Genomic DNA, 25,108 nt, shown 5'->3' on the forward strand with positions numbered 1-25,108 from the left:
CTCAGAGATCTACGGACAATTCCTTCGACCTCATGGCTTGGTTTTTGCTCTGACATGCACTGTCAACTGTGGGACCTTATATAGACAGGTGTGTGCCTTTCCAAATCATGTCCAATCAATTGAATTTACCACAGGTGGACTCCAATCAAGTTGTAGAAACATCTCAAGGATAATCAATGGAAACAGGATGTATCTGAGCTCAATTTAGAGTATCATAGAAAAGGGTCTGAATACTTATGTCAATAGGTATGTGTTTGAATGTTTTGTAATTTTGCAAAGAATTTCTAAAAAAAACTTTTTTTTCGCTTTGTCATTACGGGTTATTGTGTGTAGGTTGCTGAGGATTTTCTATTTTTATTTTTTTGTACATCTATTTAATCCATTTTACAATAAGGCTGTAACATAACAAAATGTGCAAAAAGTCAAGGGGTCTGATTACTTTCTGATGGCACTAGCGACTCGGGGAGAGACTTTTTCTGGTCCACACGTAATTTTGTAGTGCGTTCATATTTTATTCTTTTTTTTGCAGCCCATATAATTATTTGTTGAGGTAAAGCTTTATTTGAACTCACAGGTCACAATCTGACATGATGCCAGTAAAATTTGTAGGCTTACATTAGACATTTGCTATTTTTACATGGTTTTAGGTAGCCTACATTTTTAAGTGCTACTGAATGAAGAGCGATTTGGGAGCCAAATGACCCTCTTTATTAAATGAATGGATCCAAATGAACCGGCTCACTGAGAGTCGCTTCCGCCGTTAGTTGTTGCTAAGATACGCTCCCAATTTCCTAACCACAACAAGCAGCAAGCTTAGTAGTGGTGCGACGCAAAAACTTGTCAGTAAGGCTAAGTATTTAGCTAGTAGTATCTATTAAAGTAGTAGTGACATATAAATGACTTACCAGGTTAATTAACGTTATGTTAGCTAGCAAGCTAGTTATTTGCTAAAGCTAGCCGGGCTCGGCTAAGTTAACATAGCAACCACCTGTCAAGACTGAGCATCATGGATCTTCACATTCGCCAGTATTTGACCAAGGCACGCCAACAAAAAGGTAACACACTACTAGCTAGTTTCTTAGCTAGCTAAATAGTTGACTGACAATGTTGTTGAACACGTTTCATATCATGTGGCTTTGTCTTTAGACACTGATGCGCTGAATGCAGCCTATGACATGATCCGTGAGGGGACACCTGAAGAGACAGCGTCAGATACGCGATGCTTCTGCCCGGAGTTGTACGTTATGTGCGCAGAACAAGCCCTACAGGTAGGCCTATGATGTGCTATAATGTTGCAAACAATTCTATTAGCTACAGTGTTACAATGTTGTTACATTGTTGTTACAATGTTGCATTGTTACCATTGTAAGCCGTCCCAACCTCAGCTTTCTTTTCAGCACCATGGAGTGAATCCATACCACCGCTACAAGCGGTGCCTTGTCTGGCAGCGAAACTGTTCGGAAACAGTTCAGTTGATATGGCTGACTTGCTTAAACAATTGATATGTACAAACTATGGCATAAGGGAATGATGAGCGGATAAGAGGCAATCCATAATTTCAATTAAGACATGCATGAACGAGCTAATGATATGTACAGAGACAAAATTCAGAACATGGGCCATTCTTACAGTATTCTCCCTGTACACCAAGTCAAAACCGTAGGATAAATAAAGGGGCCTATAAGCAGACAATGAAAGCTCTTATAATATTCAATTATGACATTTCTCTAAAACAGGCTATAGGCTACATGTACACCAAGTCAGAACAGTATGTTAAGCTATGAGGGGTAAGGGGACCAAATTATTAGGGTGTGGCACATTGTCACATATGTTGTCATGGAGAGAAGACCAAGGCGCAGCAGGTATGTGAATACTCATATATTTTTTTTTTTAAAGTAGTAAAGTATCCACTGACAAAACAAATAACACGACAGCAACAGTTTGCAGGCTAATCAAACGCAGTGCAAAACAACCACCCACAACGCCAAAGAAAAACACACACACCTATATAGGACTTCCAATCAAAGGCAACTCAACACACCTGCCTTCAATTGGAAGTCCCAATCAACAACACAAACATTCACATACACAAAACTGCCACGTCCTGACCCCAAAACTAATACAATAGCTCCATCTGCTGGTCAGGACGTGACACGCATGGGCTACTAACAGCTTACAACGCAACATACACTTAGTATTGCTTTCTTAGCTACAGTATACATATCTCCCTGGCATATTACATAATTTATGTAGTAGCAAACATTTTTTGGACTCACCTTGTTGTGCTGTGCTCACTTGAACAGGAAAGTGGTGCGACAGTCCTTGTGGGAAAAGTTAGTCATCAAAGTCTGGCGTTCTCTAGATTTATGGCGCTTTCAAGAAAACTGGGAACTCTGGAAATCGAACTCTCGAATCATGGCGTCAGTGATCTTCAGTTCAGAGCTCTAGAAAGAGGCCAGAGTTCCCCACTTGGAATTCTGATTTGGATGACCGTTCAAAATGCATTTTCCCAATCGGAGGTCATTTTTTTCCTGAGTTCCCAGTTGTCTTGAACTCACTGAAGTTTGAGATTTCCCAGTTCCGAGTTTCCAGTTGTTTTGAAAGCTGTAGAAATCATGCTGGATTAACAGAATGGCCATTGTATTCAACCTTTTCATGCCCATGGTGTTGCATGTGAATGTTTATTCTTTTAAGCTTGGAAAAGGGACCATTAAACCCAGACCTGGACCACACACCCACTCTCCACTGAATAGCAGGCAAGTGATTGCTTTTCAAAGCTTGCTGTTAGCCACTGATTCCTTCCAAACCACTTATTGTTGAATTTGCGATTTCCAACTTGTGGAATGTTTGTCCAATGAGCACTGATACGTTTTATCTATAATTTCTCTTCAGATGACAAGGATTGAAAAGGATTTGCCAGTAGATTGTCGACTTGATTCATGATGACTGCTTGTCTAGCTTGCTAAGATTTTGAAAGTATGATGTTGACATGAACAGTCAAATCAAAGCTACGGTAGATACAGTTGAAGTCGAAAGTTTACATACACTTAGGTTGGAGTCATTAAAACTCATTTTTCAACAACTCCACAAATTTCTTGTTAACAAACTATAATTTTGGCAAGTCGGTTAGGACATCTACTTTGTGCATGACACAAGTAATTTTTCCAACAATTGTTTACAGACAGATTATTTCACTTATAATTCACTGTATCACAATTCCAGTGGGTCAGAGGTTAACATGCACTAAGTTGACTGTGCCTTTAAACAGCTTGGAAAATTCCAGAAAATGATGTCATGGCTTTAGAAGCTTCTGAGAGGCTAATTGACATCATTTGAGTCAATTGGAGGTGTACTTGTGGATGTATTTCAAGGCCTACCTTCAAACTCAGTGTCTCTTTGCTTGACATCATGGGAAAAACAAAAGAAATTAGCCAAGACCTCAGAACAAGTCTGGTTCATCCTTGGGGGCAATTTCCGAACGCCTGAAGGCACCACGTTCATCTGTACAAACAATAGTACGCAAGTATAAACACCATGGGACCACGCAGCCGTCATACCGCTCAGGAAGGAGACGCGTTCTGTCTGAACGTACTTTTGTGCGAAAAGTGCAAATCAATCCCAGAACAACAGCAAAGGACCTGGTGAAGATGCTGGAGGAAACAAGTACAAAAGTATCTATATTCACAGTAAAATGAGTCCTATATCGACATAACTTGAAAGGCCACTCAGCAAGGAAGAAGCCACTGCTCCAAAACCGCCATAAAAAAAACAGACTATGGTTTGCAACTGCACATGGGGACAAAGATCGTATTTTTTGGAGAAATGTCCTCTGGTCTGATGAAACAAAAATAAAACTGCTTGCAAGCCGAAGAACACAATCCCAACCGTGAAGCACGGGGGTGGCAGCATCATGTTGTGTGGGTGCTTTGCTGCAGAAGGGACTGGTGCACTTCACAAAATAGATGGCTTCATGAGGCAGTAAAATTATGTGGATATATTGAAGCAACATCTCAAGACATCAGTCAGGAAGTTAAAGCTTGGTCGCAAATGGGTCTTCCAAATGGACAATGACCCCAGGCATACTTCCAAAGTTGTGGTAAAATGGCTTAAGGACAACAGCATGGCTACCACAGCATTCTTCAGCGATACGCCATCCAATCTGGTTTGCGCTTAATGGGACTATCACTTGTTTTTCAACAGTACAATGACCCAAAACACACTTCCAGGCTGTTTAAGGGTTATTTAACCCTTAAGGAGAGTGATGGAGTGCTGCATCAGATGACCTGGCCTCCCCAATCACCCGAACTCAACCCAATTGAGATGGTTTTGGATGAGTTGGACCGCGGAGTGAAGGAAAAGTTGACAACAAGTGCTCAGCATATGCGGAAATTCCTTCAAGACTGTTGGAAAAGCATTCCTCATGAAGCTGGTTGAGAGAATGCCAAGAGTGTGCAAAGCTGTCATCAAGGCAATGGGTGGCTCCTTTGAAGAATCTAAAATATATATATATTTTGATTTGTTTAACACTTTTTGGGTTTCAACATGATTCCATATGTGTTATTTCATAGTTTAGATGTCTTCACTATTATTCTACATTGTAGAAAATAGTAAAAAATAAAGAAAATCCCTTGAATGAGAAGGTGTGTCCAAACTTTTGACTGGTACTGTATATATTTTTTTTGCTAAACAGGTGTCTCAGACAGGTGGGGTTTAGCCTCAGCTGCCCTGAATGACGGGTCACCACTGCAATCATGTCCCTAATCCCACATTCTATGCGTCTAACTTTTCTTTCTGTGCTTAGCACAGTCATGTCATGGTTGTTGGTATTAAAAGGATATAGTTAAGTCTAGGCTTCTCTATAAAATGTTTCTATTTAAAGTCAGGAAGTAGGCTATTTCCTTTGAACAAGATTGAATACTCAACAATGACATATACAGCAAACAATGACATTTTTTGAATGAATGCAGAGCCAACCTAACAGGATAACACTATATTAAGAAAACATGAGAAGAAAAATAACATAATGGATTCTATAAGGATTCCTGTACAAAACACATTTTAACCGTACAGGAATTTCATTAAAGAAAAGACAAAATTGAGATGCTAAAATCCTCTCAATGAAAAGTTGAGACATGTCCTCTGTGTGCATCTGGCATTTGTTTTGAAAAGTGAGTGATCATGGTGTAAAGAGATCCTGGGGCTTGTGTTGGTATGACCTGATGTTGTACAATGGGTCACGTGTTCCCAAACTTTTTCACTCAGGCCCCCCTTCCAGGATTGGGGAAAGGTATGCAATGACTGACATGACGAGAAAAAACTGATGATGCACTTCCCAATTTGTGCATTCTACTATTACAACTTTCAAGAGTAAGTTAAAAGCCGGACTGAGTTCCTTACATTTAAAAAAAAAAGTTTGTCAACCACTGGAAAGGGGGATAAGCCGTATCTGGCTGTGCAGAATATAGAAGTGAACCACACGCCTGTTACGTTAAATGCAACATATTGGAGTCTAAATTCAATAGAGTGTGTGTTGTAAGGGCTCTCTTTCGATATAATAATGATGGAACTATCATATGCTCACTTGATCGAGGATTTAGTCTGTGCTTGAGACTGATAGCATTGAGAAAGATGTCGGCAGCAGTTTTGTGTTGAATTGCTGTACATCAATCAGTCAATCAAATGTATTTATAAAGCCCTTCTTACATCAGCTGATGTCACAAAGTGCTGTACAGAAACCCAGCCTAGAACCCCAAACAGCAAGCAATGCAGGTGTATAAACACGGTGGCTAGGAAAAACTCTCTAGGAAGGCCAGAACCTAGGAAGAAACCTAGAGAGGAACCAGGCTATGAGGGGTGGCCAGTACTCTTCTGGCTGTGCCGGGTGGAGATTATAACAGAACATGGCCAAGATGTTCAAATGTTCATAGATAACCAGCAGGGTCAAATAATGATAATCACAGTGGTTGTAGAGGGTGCAACAGGTCAGCATCTCAAGAGTAAATGTCAGTTGGCTTTTCATAGCTGATCATTCAGAGTATCTCTACCGCTCGTTCTATCTCTAGAGAGTTGGAAACAGCAGGTCTGGAATAAGGTAGCATGTCCGGTGAACAGGTCAGGGTTCCATAGCCCACTCAACCCACTCAAGTGACGCACCCCTCCCAGGGACGGCATGGAAGAGCACCAGTAAGCCAGTGACTCAGCCCCTGTAATAGGGTTTGAGGCAGAGAATCCCAGTGGAGAGAGGGGAACTGGCCAGACAGAGACAGCATGTCGGTTCTTTGCTCCAGTGCCTTTCCGTTTACCTTCACACTGCTGGGCCAGACTACATTCAATCATAGGGCCTACTGAAGAGATGAGACTTCAGTATAGACTTAAAGGTCGAGACCGAGTCTGCGTCTCTCACATGGATAGGCAGACCATTCCATAAAAATGGAGCTCTATAAGAGAAAGCCCTGCCTCCAGCTGTTTGCTTAGACATTCTAGGGACAGTTAGGAGGCCTGCGTCTTGTGACTGTAGCGTACGTGTAGGTATGTACGGCAGGACCGAATCGGAAAGATAGGTAGGAGCAAGCCCATGTAATGCCTTGTAGGTTAGAAGTAAAACCTTGAAATCAGTGCTTCATCCGGGTAGCCGGAAAGTAGAGCATTGCAGTAGTATAACCTAGAAGTGACAAAAGCATGGATTCATTTTTCTGCATATTTTTTGGACAGAAAGTTTCTGATTTTTGCAATGTTACGTAGATAGAAAAAATCTGTCCTTGAAACAGTGTTGATATGTTCGTCAAAACAGATCAGGGTCCAGAGTAACGCCGAGGTCCTTCACAGTTTTATTTGAGACGACTGTACAACCAATAAGATGATTGTCAGATTCAACAGAAGACCTCTTTGTTTCTTGGGACCTAGAACTAGCATCTCTGTTTTGTCCGAGTTTAAAAGTAGAACATTTGACGCCATCCACTTCCTTATGTCTGAAACACAGGCTTCCAGGGAGGGCAATTTTGGGGCTTCGCCGTGTTTCATCAAAATGTACAGCTGTGTGTCGTCCGCATAGCATTGAAAGTTAACATTATGTTTCCGAATGACATCACCAAGAGGTAAAATATATAGTGAAAACAATAGTGGTCCTAAAACGGAGCCTTGAGGAACACATTTACAGTTGATTTGTCAGAGGACAAACCACCTACAGAGGCAAACTGATATCTTTCCGACAGATAAGATCTCAACCAGGCCAGAACTTGTCCATGTAGACCAATTTGGGTTTCCAATCTCTCCAAAAGAATGTGGTGATCGATGGTATCAAAAGCAGCACTAAGGTCTAGGAGCACGAGGACAGATGCAGAGACTGACGCTATTAAAAGGTCATTTACCACCTTCACAAGTGCAGTCTCAATGCTATGATGGGGTCTAAAACCAGACTGAAGCGTTTCGTATACATTGTTTGTCTTCAGGAAGGCAGTTGTCTTCAGGAAAGCAGTTAGTTGCAGTGCAACAGCTTTTTTTTTTAAGGAATGGGAGATTCGATATAGGCCGATGAGTTTTTTATATTTTCTGGGTCAAGGTTTGGCTTTTTCAAGAGAGGCTTTATTACTGCCACTTTTAGTGAGTTTGGTACACATTCGGTGGATAGAGAGACGCTTATTATGTTCAACATAAGAGGGACAAGCACAGGAAGCAGCTCTTTCAGTAGTTTATTTGGAATAGGGTCCAGTATGCAGCTTGAAGGTTTAGAGGCCATGATTATTTTCATCAATGTGTCAAGAGATATAGAATGAAAAAAGTTGAGTGTCTCCCTTGATCCTAGGTTCTGGCAGTGTTGTGCAGACTCAGGACAACTGAGCTTTGGAGGAATATGCAGATTTAAAGAGGAGTCCGTAATTTGCTTTCTAATGATCATGACCTTTTCCTCAAAGAACTTCATGAATTTATCACTGCTGAAGTGAAAGCCATCCTGTCTTGGGGAATGCTGTTTTTTAGGTAACTTTGCGACAGAATCAAAAATACATTTGGGATTGTTCTTATTTTCCTCAATTAAGTTGGAAAAATAGGATGATTGACCAGCAGTGAGGGCTCTTCGATACTGCACGGTACTGTCTTTCCAAGCTAGTCGGAAGACTTCCAGTTTGGTGTAGCGCCATTTCCGTTCCAATTTTCTCTAAGCTTGCTTCAGGTATTTTCTGTATACCAGGGAGCTAGTTTCTTATGACTTTTTGTTTTTAGGGGTGCGACTGCATCTAAGGTATTACGCAAGGTTAAATTGAGTTCCTCAGGTGGTTAACTGATTTTTGTACTCTGACATCCTTGGGTAGGTGGAGGGAGTCTGGAAGGGCATCTAGGAATCTTTAGGATGTCTGAGAATTTATAGCACGGCTTTTGATGATCCTTGGTTGGGGTCTGAGCAGATTATTTGTTGCGATTGCAAACGTAATAAAATGGTGGTCCGATAGTCCAGGATTATGAGGAAAAACATTAAGATCCACAACATTTATTCCACGGGACAAAACTAGGTCCAGAGTATGACTGTGGCAGTGAGTAGGTCTGGAGAAATGTTGAACAAAACCCACTGAGTCGATGATGGCTCCGAAAGCCTTTTGGAGTGGGTCTGTGGGCTTTTCCATGTGAATATTAAAGTCACCAAACATTTTAATATTATCTGCCATGACTACAAGGTCCAATAGGAATTCAGGGAACTCAGTGAGGAATGCTGTATATAGCCCAGGAGGCCTGTAAACAGTAGCTATAAAAAGTGATTGAGTAGGCTGCATAGATTTCATGACTAAAAGATCAAAAGACGAAAATTGTAAATCGAAATTTGCTATCGTTAATGTTTGTAACACCTCCGCCTTTGCGGGAATGCGCGGCGGATATGGTCACTAGTGTAACCAGGAGGTGAGGCCTCATTTAACACAGTAAATTCATCATTCTTAAGCCATGTTTCAGTCAGGCCAATCACATCAAGATTATGATCAGTGATTAGTTAATTAGTTAACTGCCCTGGAAGTGAGGGATCTAACATTAAGTAGCCCTATTTTGGGATGTGAGTTATCACAATCTCTTTCAATAATGACAGGAATGGAGGAGGTTTTTATTCCAGTGAGATTGCTAAGGCGAACACCGCCATGTTTAGTTTTGCCCAACCTAGATCAAGGCACAGACACGGTCTCAATGGGGATAGCTGAGCTGACTACACTGACTGTGCTAGTGGCAGACTCCACTAAGCTGGCAGGCTGGCTAACAGCCTGCTGCCTGGCCTGCAGCATATCTCATTGTGGAGCTAGGGGAGTTAGAGCTCTGTCTATGTTCGTAGATAAGATGAGAGCACCCCTCCAGCTAGGATGGAGTCCGTCACTCCTCAGCACGCCAGGCTTGTGTGAGTCTCAGAAAGAGGAACAATTATCTACAAATTCTATCTTTTGGGAAGGGCAGAAAACAGTTTTCAACCAGCGATTGAGTTGTGAGACTCTGCTATAGAGCTCATCACTCCCCCTAACTGGGAGGGGGCCAGAGACAATTACTCGATGCCGACACATCTTTATAGCTGGTTTACACGCTGAAGCTATGTTGCGCTTGGTGACCTCTGACTGTTTCATCCTAACATCGTTGGTGCCGACGTGGATAACAATATCCCTCTACTCTCTACCCTACATTTAGGCTACTCTACTAGCCATTTCCTTTGGTTCACAGGAGTGTATTATTGGTCCAGAAATAACCATGTCCATATTATTCAGGGCAGTATTCAGACTTGACTTTGAGCGTAACTCAGACTTTCAAGTGAATCATTCATTGATGTCAAAGGGAGACTCGCAGATGTCACGTCTCTGAATACTGCACTTACTGTGTATAGCCCTGGTATACCTGAAATAGGACATTGAAGTGTTCAAAACATCAGATTTTATATGATCTGACTGTGTTTTTACACTGACTGAGTAGGTAACTCAGGTGAGAAATACACTACGTGACCAGAAGTATTTGGACACCTGCTCGTCGTACATATCATTACAAAGTCATGTGCATTAATATGGAGTAGGTCCCACCCTTGTTGCTATAATAGTCACCACTCTTCTGGGAAGGCTTTCCACTAGATGTTGTAACATTGCTGCAGGGGCTTGCTTCTATTCAGCCACAAGCATTAGTGAGGTCGGGGACTGATGTTGGGCGATTAGGCCTGGCTCGCAGTCGGCGTTCCAATTCACCCAATGGTGTTAGATGGGATTGAGATCAGGGCTCTTTACAGGCCAGTCAAGTTCTTCCACACCGATCTCGACAAACCATTTCTGTATGGACCTCGCTTTGTGCACGGGGGCATTGTCATTCTGAAACAGGAAAGGGCCTTCCCCAACTGTTGCCGCAAAGTTGGAAGCACAGAATCGTCTAGAATTTCATTGTATGCTGTAGTTTTAAGATTTCCCTTCACTGGAACTAAGGGGCCTAGCTCAAACCATAAACTTCCCCAGACCATTATTCCTCCACCAAAACGTTACAGTTGGTACTATACATTGAGGCAGTTAGCGTTCTCCTACCATCCACCAAACCCAGATTAGTCCGTTAGACTGCCAGATGGTGAATCGGGAGTCATCACTCCAGAGAACTTGTTTCCACTGCTCCAGACTCCAATCGCAGTGATCTTTACACTCTAGCTTGGCATTGCGCATGGTGATCTTAGGCTTGTGTGCGGCTGCACGGCCATGGAAACCCATTTCATGAATCTCCCGAGGGACTGAGTAATGAAGTGGCTGTACATAATTTGAAAAACATTTAAATGAAGAGAATCACAGTTGGCTGAGTAATTGACTGAAATTCACTACAATTGTGTTTATTTTCCACTTCGATGGTGAACTTTCTGTACTGCTAACATTCACTTCCAATCATTTTTGCTCGCATTGCTAGTCCCATTGTTTCTAATTCTTCCACATGTATGCAAATCTTTATGGGATATTACAATCCTCTTGTCTTAATCTGTATATTTTCATCCTAGCCTGTAAACTAATCCTGCCTGGCAGATCTTAATGTGCCTTTAGCTTCTACCAAGCCCCATTCCTCTCTTACATAATCTCAACAACAGCCATTAGAGTGTTATATGATGCAGAAGGGAATAGCCTATGTTGTTTAGTAAATAAAAAGTTAACACATCAAAATACTGTTTAATTCCTAATGAGCCATCCTTGTTTACAGCAATTAGAGACTCAGGCTAATGACAAATATATTGTGGTTAAGATGAGCTGAGATGTATGTTGTTTATATATGGGTCAGGTTGGATAGCACAGAAGAAGTCAGTGTGAATAAGAATCACATTTGTCTTTTGCTCAGAGATCCATGGGCCATAAAGAATGGTTGAATAATGTTTAATTCTTGCCAACAGCAATATGAGCTCACATGGAGCAAATCTTAGGCATGTAGCCTACATGCTTCACAAGATTAAGCATTATTCATATGAACCCTTTCAGAAGACGTACGGGAAATCCCAACAAAGACTCATCATGATTGTATGCTTTTGCCCAGAGAAACACGTGCCATAAGAATTGTTGAATACACCAAACTGAATATTTACAGTGCCTTCGGAAAGTATTCAGACCCCTTGACTTTTTCCACATTTTGTTACATTACAGCCTTATTCTAAAATGGATTAAACTGTCACGGCTGTCGAAAGGAGGAGCGGACCAAAGTGCAGCATGTGTGTCATTCCACATTTTATTTATACTGTGAAACTATTCAATACATAAATAAACTGAATGACAAAAAACAACAAACTGTGATGCAGAGGTGAAACATACACTACTCAAAATTATCTCCCACAAACCCAGGTGGGACAAACACCAACTTAAATATGACCTCCAATTAGAGACAACGATGACCTAATTTCTAATTGGAGATCATCCCAAACACAGCCCAACATAGAAATGCAAAACTAGAACAACCCAACATAGAAATACAAAACTAGAAAATAACAACATAGAAAAACTAAACTAGAAAACCCCCCCTGTCACGCCCTGACCTACTCTACCATAGAAAATAACAGCTTACTATTGTCAGGACGTGACATAAACAGTTTTTTGTCCTCATCAATCTACAAACAATACCCCATAATGACAAAGCAAAAAAAAAATGACTTTTTTGCTAATTTATAAAAAAAATAAATGATGACATTTACATAAGTATTCAGACCCTTTACTCAGTACTTTATAGAAGCACATTTAACAGCTATTACAGCATCAAGTCTTCTTGGGTATGAGCTTGGCACACCTGTATTTGGGGAGATTCTCCCATTATTCTCTGCAGAACCTCTTAAGCACTGACAGGTTGGATGGGGAGCATCGCTGCACAGCCATTTTCAGGTCTCTCCAGAGATGTTCGATCGGGTTCTGGTCCGGTCTCTGGCTGGGCCTCCCAAGGACATTCAGAGACTTGTCCCGAAGCCACCCCTGCATTGTCTTGGCTGTGTGCTTAGGGTCATTGTCCTGTTCGAAAGTGTGCCTTCGCCCCAGTCTGAGGTCCTGAGCGCTCTGGAGCAGGTTTTCATCAAGGATCTTTGCTCCATTCATCTTTCCCTCTATCCGGACTAGTCTTCCAGTCCCTGCCACTGAAAAACATCCCCACAGCATGATGCTACCACCACCATGCTTCACCGTAGGGATGGTGCCAGGTTTCCTCCAGATGCGACGCTTGGCATTCAGGCCAAAGAGTTCAATCTTGGCTTCATAAGACCAGAGAATCTTGTTTCTCATTGTCTGAGAGTCCTTTAGGTGCCTTTTGGAAAACTCCAAACAGGCTGTCATGTGCCTTTTACTGAGGAGTGGCTTCTGTCTGGCCACTCTACCATGAAGGCCTGATTGATGGAGTGCTGCAGAGATGGTTGTCATTATGGGGTATTGTGTGTAAACAATTTAATCAATTTTAGAATAAGGCTGTAACGTAACAAATTGTGGAAAGGGGTCTGAATACTTTCTGAATGTACTGTATATTTAATAAACCCTGTTCTGGATCCAGACCGCAGTCAGCCTGTTGAGTATGGCTGGTCTACATAGCTTTTGCCAGTGAAACACTGGCTACCATTGCAAAGTGAACTTTGTTTAATGGGAAAACACATGCATACAAAGAAGGAAATAAATCAACATCGAACTCCGATTTCTGTCAACTTGTTGAATTACAGATTAAAAGTTGAATACTGTTTGAAAACAGCATATTTCAGGGTCTGTTTTGTGTTTTTAGCTGGGATGTGCAGATATCAGCCGAGACTGCCTAATGATGTACTTTGAAGGGAAACCCCCAGCCAATCAATTCCTGTGCCGAGCGTACCTCTGTCAGGGCCAGCTGGAGTCTCCACAGAGCTTTGGGAGTGTGGTGAGGACAAACACGACTAAAAGTCTTCTGGTTTGTGGTTGTTCAGCGATGTTTGATCGTCTAAGTGTATCTTCTCTGATAACCATTGGTTTGACATTTTATAATGGATGAACAGAGACAACCTTTGTGACTCTAGCAGCACTGTCTGTATTTTCCCATAGAACCAGCAGCTTAGCATTGGTTCCTCTGCTCTGACCTCTGCATACTTCCATATGAGGCTCTGGGCCCGGTTGCATAAAACACCTTAAGTTAAACCTCTTACATCTAGATGTTCCGCTAGTGGAACACCTGCTCCAATATCCAAGGATGGGCGTGGCGTGAAATACAAATTCCTCTAAAATCCGAAAACTTCCATTTTTCAAACATATGACTATTTTACAGCATTTTAAAGACAAGACTCTCGTTAATCTAACCACACTGTCCGATTTCAAAAAGGCTTTACAGCGAAAGCAAAACATTAGGATATGTCAGCAGAGTACCCAGCCAGAAATAATCAGACACCCATTTTTCAAGCTAGCATATAATGTCACAAAAACCCAGAAGACAGCTAAATGCAGCACTAACCTTTGATGATCTTCATCAGATGACAACCCTAGGACATTATGTTATACAATGCATGCATGTTTTGTTCAATCAAGTTCATATTTATATCAAAACCCAGCTTTTTTACATTAGCATGTGACGTTCAGAAGTAGCATACCCCCCGCAAACCTCCTGTGAATTTACTAAATTACTCACGATAAACGTTCACAAAAAACAATTATTTTAAGAATTATAGATACAGAACTCCTCTATGCACTCGATATGTCCGATTTTGAAATAGCTTTTCGGTGAAAGCACATTTTACAATATTCTCAGTAGATAGCCCGGCATCACAGGGCTAGCTATTTAGACACCCACCAAGTTTAGCACTCACCAAAATCAGATTTACTATTAGAAAAGTTTGATTACCTTTGATGTTCTTCGTCAGAATGCACTCCCAGGACTTCTACTTCAATAACAAATGTAGGTTTGGTCCAAAATAATCCATAGTTATGTTCCATCAGCGACGTTATGTTCGTGCGTTCTAGACACTATCCCAATGGTAAATAAGGGTCGCGCGCATGGCGCATTTCGTGACAAAAGATTTCTAAATATTTCATTACCGTACTTCGAAGCATGTCAACCGCTGTTTAAAATCAATTTTTATGCCATTTTTCTCGTAAAAAAGCGATAATATTCCGACCGGGAATCTGCAATTAGGTAAACAGCCGAAAGAAAATACAGCACGGGGTCGACTCGGGCACGCGCCTAAGCCCTTTGTCCGCTGATAGACCACTTAGCAAAAGCGCTCGTGTGTTTCAGCCAGGGCTTTGAATTACGTCCTTCAGCTTTTTCCCGGGCTCTGAGGGCCCATGGAAGCCGTAGGAAGTGTCACGTAACAGCAGAGATCCTTTGTAATGGATAGAGAGAATCAAGAAGGGGAAGAAATGGTCAGACAGGGTACTTCCTGAACATAATCTTCTCATGTTTTGGCCTGCCAAATGAGTTCTGTTATACTCACAGACACCATTCAAACAGTTTTAGAAACTTTGGAGTGTTTTCTATCCAATGCTAATAATTATATGCATATTCTAGTTTCTGGGCAGGAGTAATAATCAGATTAAATTGGGTACGTTTTCTATCCAGCCGTGAAAATACTGCCCCCTATCCATAACAGGTTAATATCCCCGTTATCTTTTCCTTAAAGTTTCCCTAACTTTAAGTCCGTTGCACAAAACATTTTAAGGTGAATTTCCCCCTTAAAATAAGTGAAAAGTTAAGGGTGCCCATGAGGTCCCTTAACTGCTTAATTCAGTATGGATATCAATGTAAACAGCAGTGGTGTAAAGTACTTAAGTAAAAAATACTTTAAAGTAATACTTAATAAGTAGCCTTTTAGTCTATCTGTACTTTACTTTATTTATTTTTTTTGACAACTTTTACTTTTACTTCACCACATTCCTAAAGAAAATAATGTACTTTTTACTACATACATGTTTCCCTGACACCAAAAGTACTCCTTACATTTTGAATGGTTAGCAGGATAGGAAAATGGTCCAATTCACACTTATCCAGAGAACATCCCTGGTCATCTCTACTGCCTCTGATCTGGCGAACTCACCTAACACAAATGCGTTTTTTGTAAATGATGTGTGAGTGTTGGAGTATGCCCCTGGCTATCCGTAAATTTAAAAAACACGAACAATTGTGCCATCTGGTTTGCTTAATATAAGAAATTTGAAATAATTTTTACTTTTGATACTTAAGTATATTTTGATCAATTACATTTACTTTTGATACTTAAGTATGTTTAAAACCAAATACTTTTTTACTTTTACTCAAATAGTATTTTACTGGGTGAATTTCACTTTTACTTGAGTAATTTTCTATTAAGGTTTCTTTACTTTTACTCAAGTATGACAATTGGATACTTTTTCCACCACTGGTTAACAGCATTTGTTGAGGTGAATGTTGCTTTCATTTGCTCTGGTTACAAAAGGAAAACATCAACCAGCCACATACTTAGCAAAACAATGGAAGGAGCTCGCTATAGCTACTCTGTAAACTTGCTTGAGGTACTAGAAAGTAATATAAACAAGTTGAGAAAAAAGTAAATACAAGAAACGTGGTTTATTATTGTCTGAATCAATTTGGTTATCCTGTCTTGATTGTAGAAGTTCTATTTTGCTATCTAACAAAATGAAAGCAAATCTATTTGAGAGAAGTTTAGTCCGTGAAATCAGGCCGTCTCCATGGAAACCAGATACTCTTTCTGCCATACATGCCTTCAAACTACCGTAAAACCCCTTAAGTATGCCCTCGACTAAGGAAATATTTGAGGGTCTCAACTCCCTTAAGCAATTCCCTTAGGTAAGGGAACATTGTGCAACATCATAAAACATCTTAGGTAATTTTTCCATCATCTTTTCCCACAAAAGTTTCCTTAACTTTTAAGTCAGTTGCACAAAACATTTTAAGGCAAATTTATCCCTTAAATTAAGGGCCCGGTTGCATAAAACATGGCTATAAAACCCTTAAATTATGCCCTTACTTGAGGAAATGTTTGAGGGCCTCTATGCAACACCCTTACATAAAAGTGTTTCTCTTATTAAGGGTTTACTTTTAATAAATAATTTCCCCTTACCTAAGGGAATTGCGTAAGGGTGTTGCGTAAAGCCCCTCAAACATTTCCTTACACAAGGGCATTATTTTAAAGGTTTTACGGTAGTTTGAAGGCACGTAAAGCAGAAAGACTATCTGGTTACCATAGAGACGACCTAATTCACTGACAATGTCTCTTCAAAGAGATCACATTTATTTTGGATGATTGCAAAATAGAAGTTCTACGTTCAAGACAGGAGAAACAAATTGATTCAGAAGATGATAATAATAACTCGTTTCTTCAACTTTTTTTGTCTCAACTTGTTTCTATGACTTTCTAGCAAGCCAAGCTAACTTACAGAGTAACTTAGGTACCTAGCTAGCCAGCTAGCTTTGTAGCCATGGATTGTGCACCTCCGTTGTTTAGCTATGTAGCTGGCTAGATATCTATTTAGCTGGTGGATGTTTTCCTTTTGAAACCAGGGCAGAGGAAAGCAACATTCATCTCCACAAATTCTGTTTACATTGAGATCCGTAATGAATGAAGCGCGTAAGGGACCTGCACCCTTAACTTTTTCACTTCATTTAATAAGGGGGAAATGCACCTTGAAATGTTTTGTGCAACTTTAAGGGAAAAGATAAGGGGGAATTAACTTAAAATATGTTATGCAACCAGGCCCAGATCCCAAGCTTTGATATAAATACGATGAATGACTCATATAACATACATCTGTAGTGTTTATTATGATATTCCTCCTCTGCCTCTTTGTTATTGTGACCCCTCCCTTTCATACTCATTATTTCACTCTTAGGAGGAGATTGAAAAGGCTGTGATTTATTTTCTGAAGGCTATTGAGATTTCAAAGATCAAACCAAGGTATGAATCTAACATGAGTCATTTTCCTGTCTCCATAGTTGACCAAAGTGAGCCGTACCCACACTCTTTGTGACAGAAAAGTTGAATTATTTATTTGATATGTGGTCCGTCTTTCAAATTGTCTAGCAGAAAGTGGCATCATGTCAGTCTATGTTAAAATAGATCATAGAGGGGAAATATTCACAGGATGAGGACAGGCTTAGGTGGGGAGTATGGGGGATGAAGGTTCACTCTGTTGCTGGGGCACAGAAATATCCAGGAGTGAGAGACTTAGTGAAAATGTAGGCCTTTTTTCGATATAGTTCATCTCTTGGTGCGCAAACATATGGTGCAAGTATGAAGTTGCTCTTAAGATTCATATTTGTTTCACCTTAAGGGTGAAAAGGCTAGCCATAAGCAAATAGCAAAGCAATAAGAATATCAAACTGAATTATCTACTGGCTTATATGCCTTGTGACTGTACACAGATATGTTATGAGATTTATGCAAAAGGCTCTACAGACAGTAAGAGGTGCATTATTAAGTCATAATATCATATAGGGCCCACAGAGATCCTATTAAATTACAGATCTAATATGTAATTATATGTGTCAATGAAGGGCTGCCGGAACAATCCCAATTAAGACCAAAGGGAATGACTAACACAGCCCAGACTAAAGTACTCCTTCATCCCTGGAGGATAAATTAGTTTTAATTATGTTAGAAAAACTCCAATAATCTCTGCATCCTTTTTAGTTGATAAATTCCACCCTCGTGGCCTGTAAGCCATTAATGGCTGTACTCCAAATGGAGATTTACCATAGGGCTAAACTCTCCAGTCACTCATTGAAAGACTGCTATACTGTACTGTGTACATACATTTTCAATGTATAGTCAACACTTGGCCTAAATTAAAAATGTACTGTATAACTGTACTAAAAAGATCAGATAGTGTTTTTCTGCTGTGTAAATTATTGATCTCAACAACAGGTTTTCTTCTTTCTCTCATACTCTTTACTTTCGGGCAGATACCACTTTTTGGTGTTCAATGCTTCAGTGCTCTACTTCCAGATGGTCCGCCCGCTCCTGCGGTCCGGGCCACGCCAGCACCTGGTGCCCACCCTCACTCAGGTGGTCAAGGCACTGGAGGAGGTTGGGGAACAAGACTACAGTTGGAGGGCTCAGCTCATGCTGTAGGTGGCTCTAACTGTCATGCTTTGTCTCGTCATACAGTAACAATCAGTAATGCCGAATGTCCCTCAATTATGACACTGAACATTTATGAATCAAGATTTTTCTTAAAATATATTTCAGTACAACGATTTGTATTGAGGTGCAGAGTATAGTGATTGTTGTATCCATTGTCTCTACATGCAGACACCTTGTCGAATGCCTTGTGGATGCTGGGAAAGGGAAAGAAGCTTCTAGTTTTGCCAAGGCCACCTCAGACTTCATAGAGTCACATATCCCTGACCTGTATCCAAAGATATTTTCCCTACAGGTAAAGCCTCTTTTTTTTTTTCTTATGTGCTGACTAAAGTCATGAACTCCTTTTCGAATGTGGTGTCAGAGTCTGGAAAGACACAACTAGGGTCTCCCTTGTTTTGACTGTCTTTGGGTAGAGCATGGTTACATGTGGGGTTAAACTGGGTCGTTCTATTTATCTACTAATACAATTACGTTACTCCTAGGTACGACACAAGCTGTTTGACTTCACTAAAACCCCCCCAAAAACTGAAGCAAGTCCTGTTTTATCAGTCATCTACAAAATGCAGAAGCTCAAACAGTAAGTGTTTTCCCCACCTTTATCTAACATGATATTATTTGGTTTAATCAACTTAAGAGTTCTTTGTCACTTAACTTTTCCATGCCCCGTTGAGCGTCTTCGTAGGCTCAATGTTTTTTTTTTGCGGCAAAACATCCCAAGAGATTACGCATCAGAGTATGTTTCTTTTCCAACTATGAATGTATTCTGTATCTTCATTGATGAGACTGAAAAGCAATAACCACAATAACCGTTAACAAGTTGCAGCTACATATTTTGAAAGTGCTTCTGGGATTAGGTTGTGATGTGCATATTGTGATGTGCATATTTTCCTTTGAAAAAGCATTTGAAGAATCATACTGCAGCCACTGTCATTTCTTTCCCAAAGTTGTTTACAAGAAGCAAAAAGCTTTGATATCATTTTTTTGCAGCCATACACATTGTGCTTTTTAAAGACTAAAAGGTTATTGTTTGCTGTGGTATGTCTGTTTATTTGTTTGCCATGGTTTAATGAGTTGAGAGTGGGCAGTTCTTTATTGGTGGTCCTAAAGATCACGTTGCATAAGTTGATTTGGACCCTCTGTACCCACTGGACCTAGGTCATTGGCTTAGTGATATGCTGTCTTTCAGCTAGACCCGGAGCATCTCAGAGGGGACAAGGTTATTAGACCACTGATATTTATTGCCCGTTAGTATGGCTTTTGGTACTACTGAGAGGAAGACCAGCGCCCTCTCCGCAGGCGTGTACTCTACATGTCAGACTATCTCACGGTTAACAAGCTGAGCTATAGACATGGGCAGCATGAGTCATACATCACCCAGACCCTACCATCATCATGAGAATTATAAACAGTAGGTTAACATGCCCTGGTTTCAGTGTGTGTGCGTGTGTGTTCATTCTGTGTTCCACAGTAAGGTTGATGACGTTTGCGAGGCCAGAAAAGAGGACGCTGCCAGGATTAAGGAGATTTTCCTGCTCCTTATGCATTCTGCTGCAGCCCAATCCCCTGTTATAGCTTGTGGCTCCAGCCCTTGTCTTGCAGAGAGCCCCTCACCCATCCCTCCAGCTGACAGGTCTACATCTCCTCTCCTGTTGCAATACTTACTATCATCACTACAATTGGCCTAGTAATTGCCCATATTTCGTTTGACTCTATTGACCTGTTGTTGAATTCATGTGAATTGATAGTCTATATTCAACACCAATACAGTTGCTTTACATCTCAGTAGCATCAGTCTGAATATTACATCGATAAATAGTTTTTACTCTTACAGATGATCAAAGTATTGTGAATGTCTTATGAATGTCTGACTAACCATGTTAATCTTATACATTGTTTCTAAAGAGTTGCCTTCCTCCTGGAGCTAGCCTTTCTGGCCTTGCAGTTGAAACATCACCAGATGGCAGCGGACTGTCTGAGAGAGCTGAAGACTGCGGGAGTCACTGTGAGTGGCGGCCAATCACAGATAACTCTATTATCATGTCTCTATATTCCATATAGAGTAATGCAATTATGCAAACACATGCACGTAAATTGACCCAATTTTCCAGTCGAGGTCTCGACAAGAGACTTGATTAGCTAGAAGAGGCCCACTTATTCCCTTTACCATCAGTTGTATTTCTCAGTAATTCTACATTACATGTGTGGGTGGAAATGGGTATTGGGTAAAGATAAAAGTTAGACGTACAACGTCATCTACACTCTCACTTTTTTTCACAGAGCATCTCAAAGAAATAATGCTGATCAAGGATCATTATTATAGAAAATGTATCATAATGAATACGATTATGGACATGGGGGTCCTGATCCTGAATCAGCACTCTACTCTGAGACACTGTGGATACACATGGCTGGTCTCACTATAATTTAGCAGTAGAAATGCCATGCTCCTTACATGTTTTGAAATTCTCTATTTGTAGAGTGTTGGCCAGTGCATCATGATGGAGTGTGTCCAGTGTGACCTGGACCTCCAGAAGAAGCAGGAGGGGGGGATGAAGGACTACTCCAAAGCCAATGTGGAGGTGCCCTCTCCTGTGCATGAGTTAGCAACGTTAATGTGCCAGTTTGCCACCCAGAACATATTATAGTTCATCAATACAGTGTTAACTGAGCTCAGAAGAGCCTAGCACCTTTTACACATTCATTCTTTTTACTGCAAACCAAGCTGTGGATGCCATTGGGAATGTGTGTTGTAGTATCATGATGTTACAGTATTAGCTAGTTATTATACTGTTAGCGTGATTCAATATATTTGATGCACCATACTTTGTAGAATCTGTAGATGCATTAGGCAGTCCTTGCTGTAGTTGTTGCCTGGTCCCTTAGGCCCAGCTGAAGGTGATAGGCAGACTGGACAAGGTGCTGCAGAGTGCAGTAAGAGAGGGGGATGCCAAGGTGATGCAGGCGGTGTGTGCCTCACAGTGGAACACCTGTCTGCCCCTCCTTCAGCACAACCTCAGGAGGAATGTCAAGGGGGCGCTCCTCAAAGTGGCCCAAGTCCTGGAGGACACATACAGGTGACTAACCCACACACAGAGGCCATTATGTGTGTTTGTGCACTTTCATGCCTGCTTGTGTGTCCAATCTAGTGTTAACTTTGTTCTCGCTCAGTGTGCAGCTGGAGATGCGCTGTCAGGTCCACAGTGAGCTGGCAGTGATCGAGGAGGAAGAAGGGAGGCTGGAGCCCGCTCTGCTCCACCTCCAGAGGGCATTGCTGCTGGACGAGAGGGGGGTGCACCACGAGCGGCTCACCTCAGCCCTTAACCTTTTGCAGCTTCGCGGCACCCTATATCAGACCCCCAGCAGCACAGAGGACAAGGCTGCCATGCTCATCCAGCAGGTCTGCGGACCCCTTTACACTAAATGCAAAGCAGGACTGGGGAGACTTGACCTGACTTATCCTACTGTAAGGTGAAACCTGGCAGTAGGGTGAAGCAGGCATTCATTATAATTTCTGTGAAATATAGATTGTGATGTTCCTGATAGGCATGCTTGTTGTTGCCCGACTGTGTGATGAAAAGTCAAACTGTGATGATATGTCAAACTGTGAGATGGTCAGTCAGTTGGTAAAATGCTTTGAGTAGACATCAGAGTCGGCCTTACAGAGAAGAGAGATCATAGTAGGTGAAAACAGCATGCGTGTCAGTCTCTATTCTCATCTTTGTCTGTCTGTCTGTCTGTCTGTCTGTCTGTCTGTCTGTCTGTCTGTCTGTCTGTCTGTCTGTCTGTCTCTCTCTCTCTCTCTCTCTCTCTCTCTCTCTCTCTCTCTCTCTCTCTCTCTTCGTTGAAGGCTAAGAATGGTCAGCCACAGGAGGAGGTGAGAAAAAGACGGCCCATGCTGGTCAACGCAGGCCTCACCCTGGCCCCCGACGCTTTCCAGGTGGTGCTCGACGCAGAAAGCACTGCAAAAAGTACAAACTATCTTTTTGAATAGCCATTTCATTTTAGAATGACTTTTGTCTTTCACCAGCCATCTATAGGATTGCCTAATCCTCCTATGTAAAGCTCATTATTGGTGTTAAAGGTACCCTCAAAACTATGACCGAGTTTGGAGGGGGCTTAGTTGGAAAGAAAGGCTTACTTACTTCACAGCCCAGCATCCAAGTACTAGAACCATTTCTTGGAGGATTTGACTGACTCCTTGGTTCGATATTTCTGCATGACAAAAACCCTATAGCTCATATGCACTGGATCAAAGAACCTATGGAGCCCTGGGGCTAAGGGGCTGGCACTCTTTGATCTCTCCCCTCTTTGGCCCCCTTGTGCCCAGGATCAAATGAACACTCAGTTGCCTAACGACCCAGCCAGGCCATGAGACTGGAGCAGACTAGTTGCCTATACAGACACGGGTCATGACTACTTTTACCTAGCGATACCTCCTGTGTTACGAAACTAACACCTCAAGCACAAACTGGCTTTTGAGGCATAAAGGCAAAGAAACCCGATGATGAAGCCGTTTGAACATCTAAGCAACCCGAGTGACCCCGGAGATTGGAGAAATATGCTGAGCATGTGCTGAAGATGAACGAATGAATAATAGGATGTAGTGTTTGTACCATGCTGTCATTGGTCCCCAGACTGTCATCGGCAATGTGCTGTAGTGAGACGTGTCTGGCTGTATGCGAACTCCGCAAGCGAGAGCAAGGGTCTAACCTTGGAGCACTCTGCCTTTTAAAACGCTGCAATCAGACGGAGGCAGAGACCTCTTTTACGTTATTCAAGCAGGAACACTATGTGCCTCTCGCTGTTGCAGACACAGTTGTGTGGATCCTTTGTTCAGGGATGTCGTTTCTTGATTTCTGATTAATCACTGATTCCTGGATTTTCGGAGTTCATTTTCTTTTTAGAAGCCGATAGCTTAAGTTTTTTTGATTTTATGCCAATCACAACGCTGTTTGTAAGGGCTGGGAAGAGTCTGTGGCAAGTTGTAGGCTCCTTGGATTTGTTCCAATTTGAAAGTGATTGTCCATCATTGTCATATGACGTATTTTTGTATTTGTTTGTGTGTACGGCACCAATATGATGGACTATTTATCACTATTCCAATGCAGTTGGTTTCTTCATGTAAATGTGTATTCAAATGTGTTTAGTCCCCTCAGGCACCAGTGGACCTGGTGGTGTGGCTCATCTCTCTGCTAAGGCTCAGCACCACTCTGCATGTGTTGAGAAGGTACAGGGACACCTGACCAGACAGGGAGCTGGCAAGAATGACAGGGAGAGGTGTGTATCATGTAAATATGAGTGAATGTGTGTGTGCATGCGTGTTTATGAGTGAGTGAGTGAGTGAGTGAGTGAGAATATATCAAGGTTTTCTACAAACATGTGCTCTTGTCTTGATATCTTACCGGCATTAGTACAAATGAATGAACATGGTGCGTAATCAACATTTTATGAACATGAACCATTTGGTAGCTAGCAACTTTAAATACGTTTCTATGTGCTAGGACACTGATGAAGTCCAGCTGAACTATGTGGCTTATTCATTTTTTCTGAATACTACTGGTACTGAATATCATTAGTAGGAGGTTTTTCAGGGTGAGGATATGGGATGATGTGTAGCAGCACAACCAGCCTTCCACCAGGCTTCAGTAATACCCTGAAGAATAAACACATCAAAAAGATCTGGAATCACAGTGGGGGAAGAACATAAAACCAGGGCAGTCAAACTAGCTAAAGGAAACATTTATTATTTAACAATCCCCAAACAAAGTATGGATAATTGTATACATTTTTTTCAGGGTGAAATTGTGGGCAGCCTTGGCAAAGACAGCTAGGAAGCAGGAGGTTTGGGATGTGTGTCGAGCTGCCTGTCGTTTCTGTCTGCTCTACGACGATGGACGATGGAAAGCTCCTAAATCAGACTGTGAGGAACTTCCCTTTTGACAACAGAAGGGATATATATATATATATGTATTTATATTTATTTATATATATATATATATTATATATTTATATAATATATGTATTATATATTTATATAATATATATATATATATACAGTGCCAGTCAAAAGTTTGGACACACCTACTCATTCAAGGGTTTTTGTTGGCTGCTTTTCCTTCAACCTGCGGTCCAACTCATCCCAAACCATCTCAATTGGGTTGAGGTCGGGTGATAGTGGAGGCCAGGTCATCTAATACAACACTCCATCACTCTCCTTCTTGGGTCAAATATCCCTTACACAGCGTGGAGGTGTGTTGGGTCATTGTCCTGTTCAAAAACAAATTGTAGTCCCACTAAGCGCAAACCAGATGTGATGGCGTATCGCTGCAGAATGCTGTGGTGGCCATGCTGGTTAAGTGTGCCTTGAATTCTAAATAAATCACTGACAGTGTCACCAGCAAAGCGCTCCCACACCATCACACCTCCTCCATGCTTCATGGTGGGAACCACACATGCAGAGATCATCCATTTACCTACTCTGCGTCTCACAAAGACACCGCTGACGGGCCTCATGAGAGCCAGTTTTATCATTGCGCTTGATGGTTTTTGCGACTGCACTTGAAGAAACTTTCAAAGTTCTTGAAA

General features: G+C 41.4%; 1 protein-coding gene across 5 annotated transcripts in view; it reads left to right on the forward strand.

The window, feature by feature from the left end:
* The first annotated feature begins 712 nt into the window (after window positions 1-712).
* The window catches only part of cfap46 (cilia and flagella associated protein 46), a 93,327-nt gene continuing 68,931 nt past the window's right edge, over window positions 713-25,108 (forward strand). For 2 of the 5 annotated variants that reach the window (XM_029698089.1, XM_029698092.1), the window contains exons 1-15: window positions 725-1,055; window positions 1,147-1,268; window positions 13,204-13,335; window positions 17,271-17,335; window positions 18,343-18,507; window positions 18,692-18,815; window positions 19,006-19,100; window positions 19,992-20,153; window positions 20,426-20,525; window positions 21,001-21,102; window positions 21,407-21,597; window positions 21,692-21,920; window positions 22,371-22,491; window positions 23,671-23,800; window positions 24,319-24,443. In XM_029698089.1, the coding sequence (XP_029553949.1) occupies window positions 1,007-1,055; window positions 1,147-1,268; window positions 13,204-13,335; window positions 17,271-17,335; window positions 18,343-18,507; window positions 18,692-18,815; window positions 19,006-19,100; window positions 19,992-20,153; window positions 20,426-20,525; window positions 21,001-21,102; window positions 21,407-21,597; window positions 21,692-21,920; window positions 22,371-22,491; window positions 23,671-23,800; window positions 24,319-24,443 (1,912 nt within the window). In that variant the 5' untranslated portion in view covers window positions 725-1,006. Of the gene's footprint in view, window positions 1,056-1,146; window positions 1,269-13,203; window positions 13,336-16,629; window positions 17,009-17,270; window positions 17,336-18,342; window positions 18,508-18,691; window positions 18,816-19,005; window positions 19,101-19,991; window positions 20,154-20,425; window positions 20,526-21,000; window positions 21,103-21,406; window positions 21,598-21,691; window positions 21,921-22,370; window positions 22,492-23,670; window positions 23,801-24,318; window positions 24,444-25,108 lie in introns of those variants that run through there. The other 3 variants (XM_029698094.1, XM_029698091.1, XM_029698093.1) reach the window with 3 other exon arrangements.

The sequence above is a fragment of the Salmo trutta genome, chromosome 18, assembly GCF_901001165.1.
Source record: "Salmo trutta chromosome 18, fSalTru1.1, whole genome shotgun sequence".
Taxonomy (NCBI): domain Eukaryota; kingdom Metazoa; phylum Chordata; class Actinopteri; order Salmoniformes; family Salmonidae; genus Salmo; species Salmo trutta.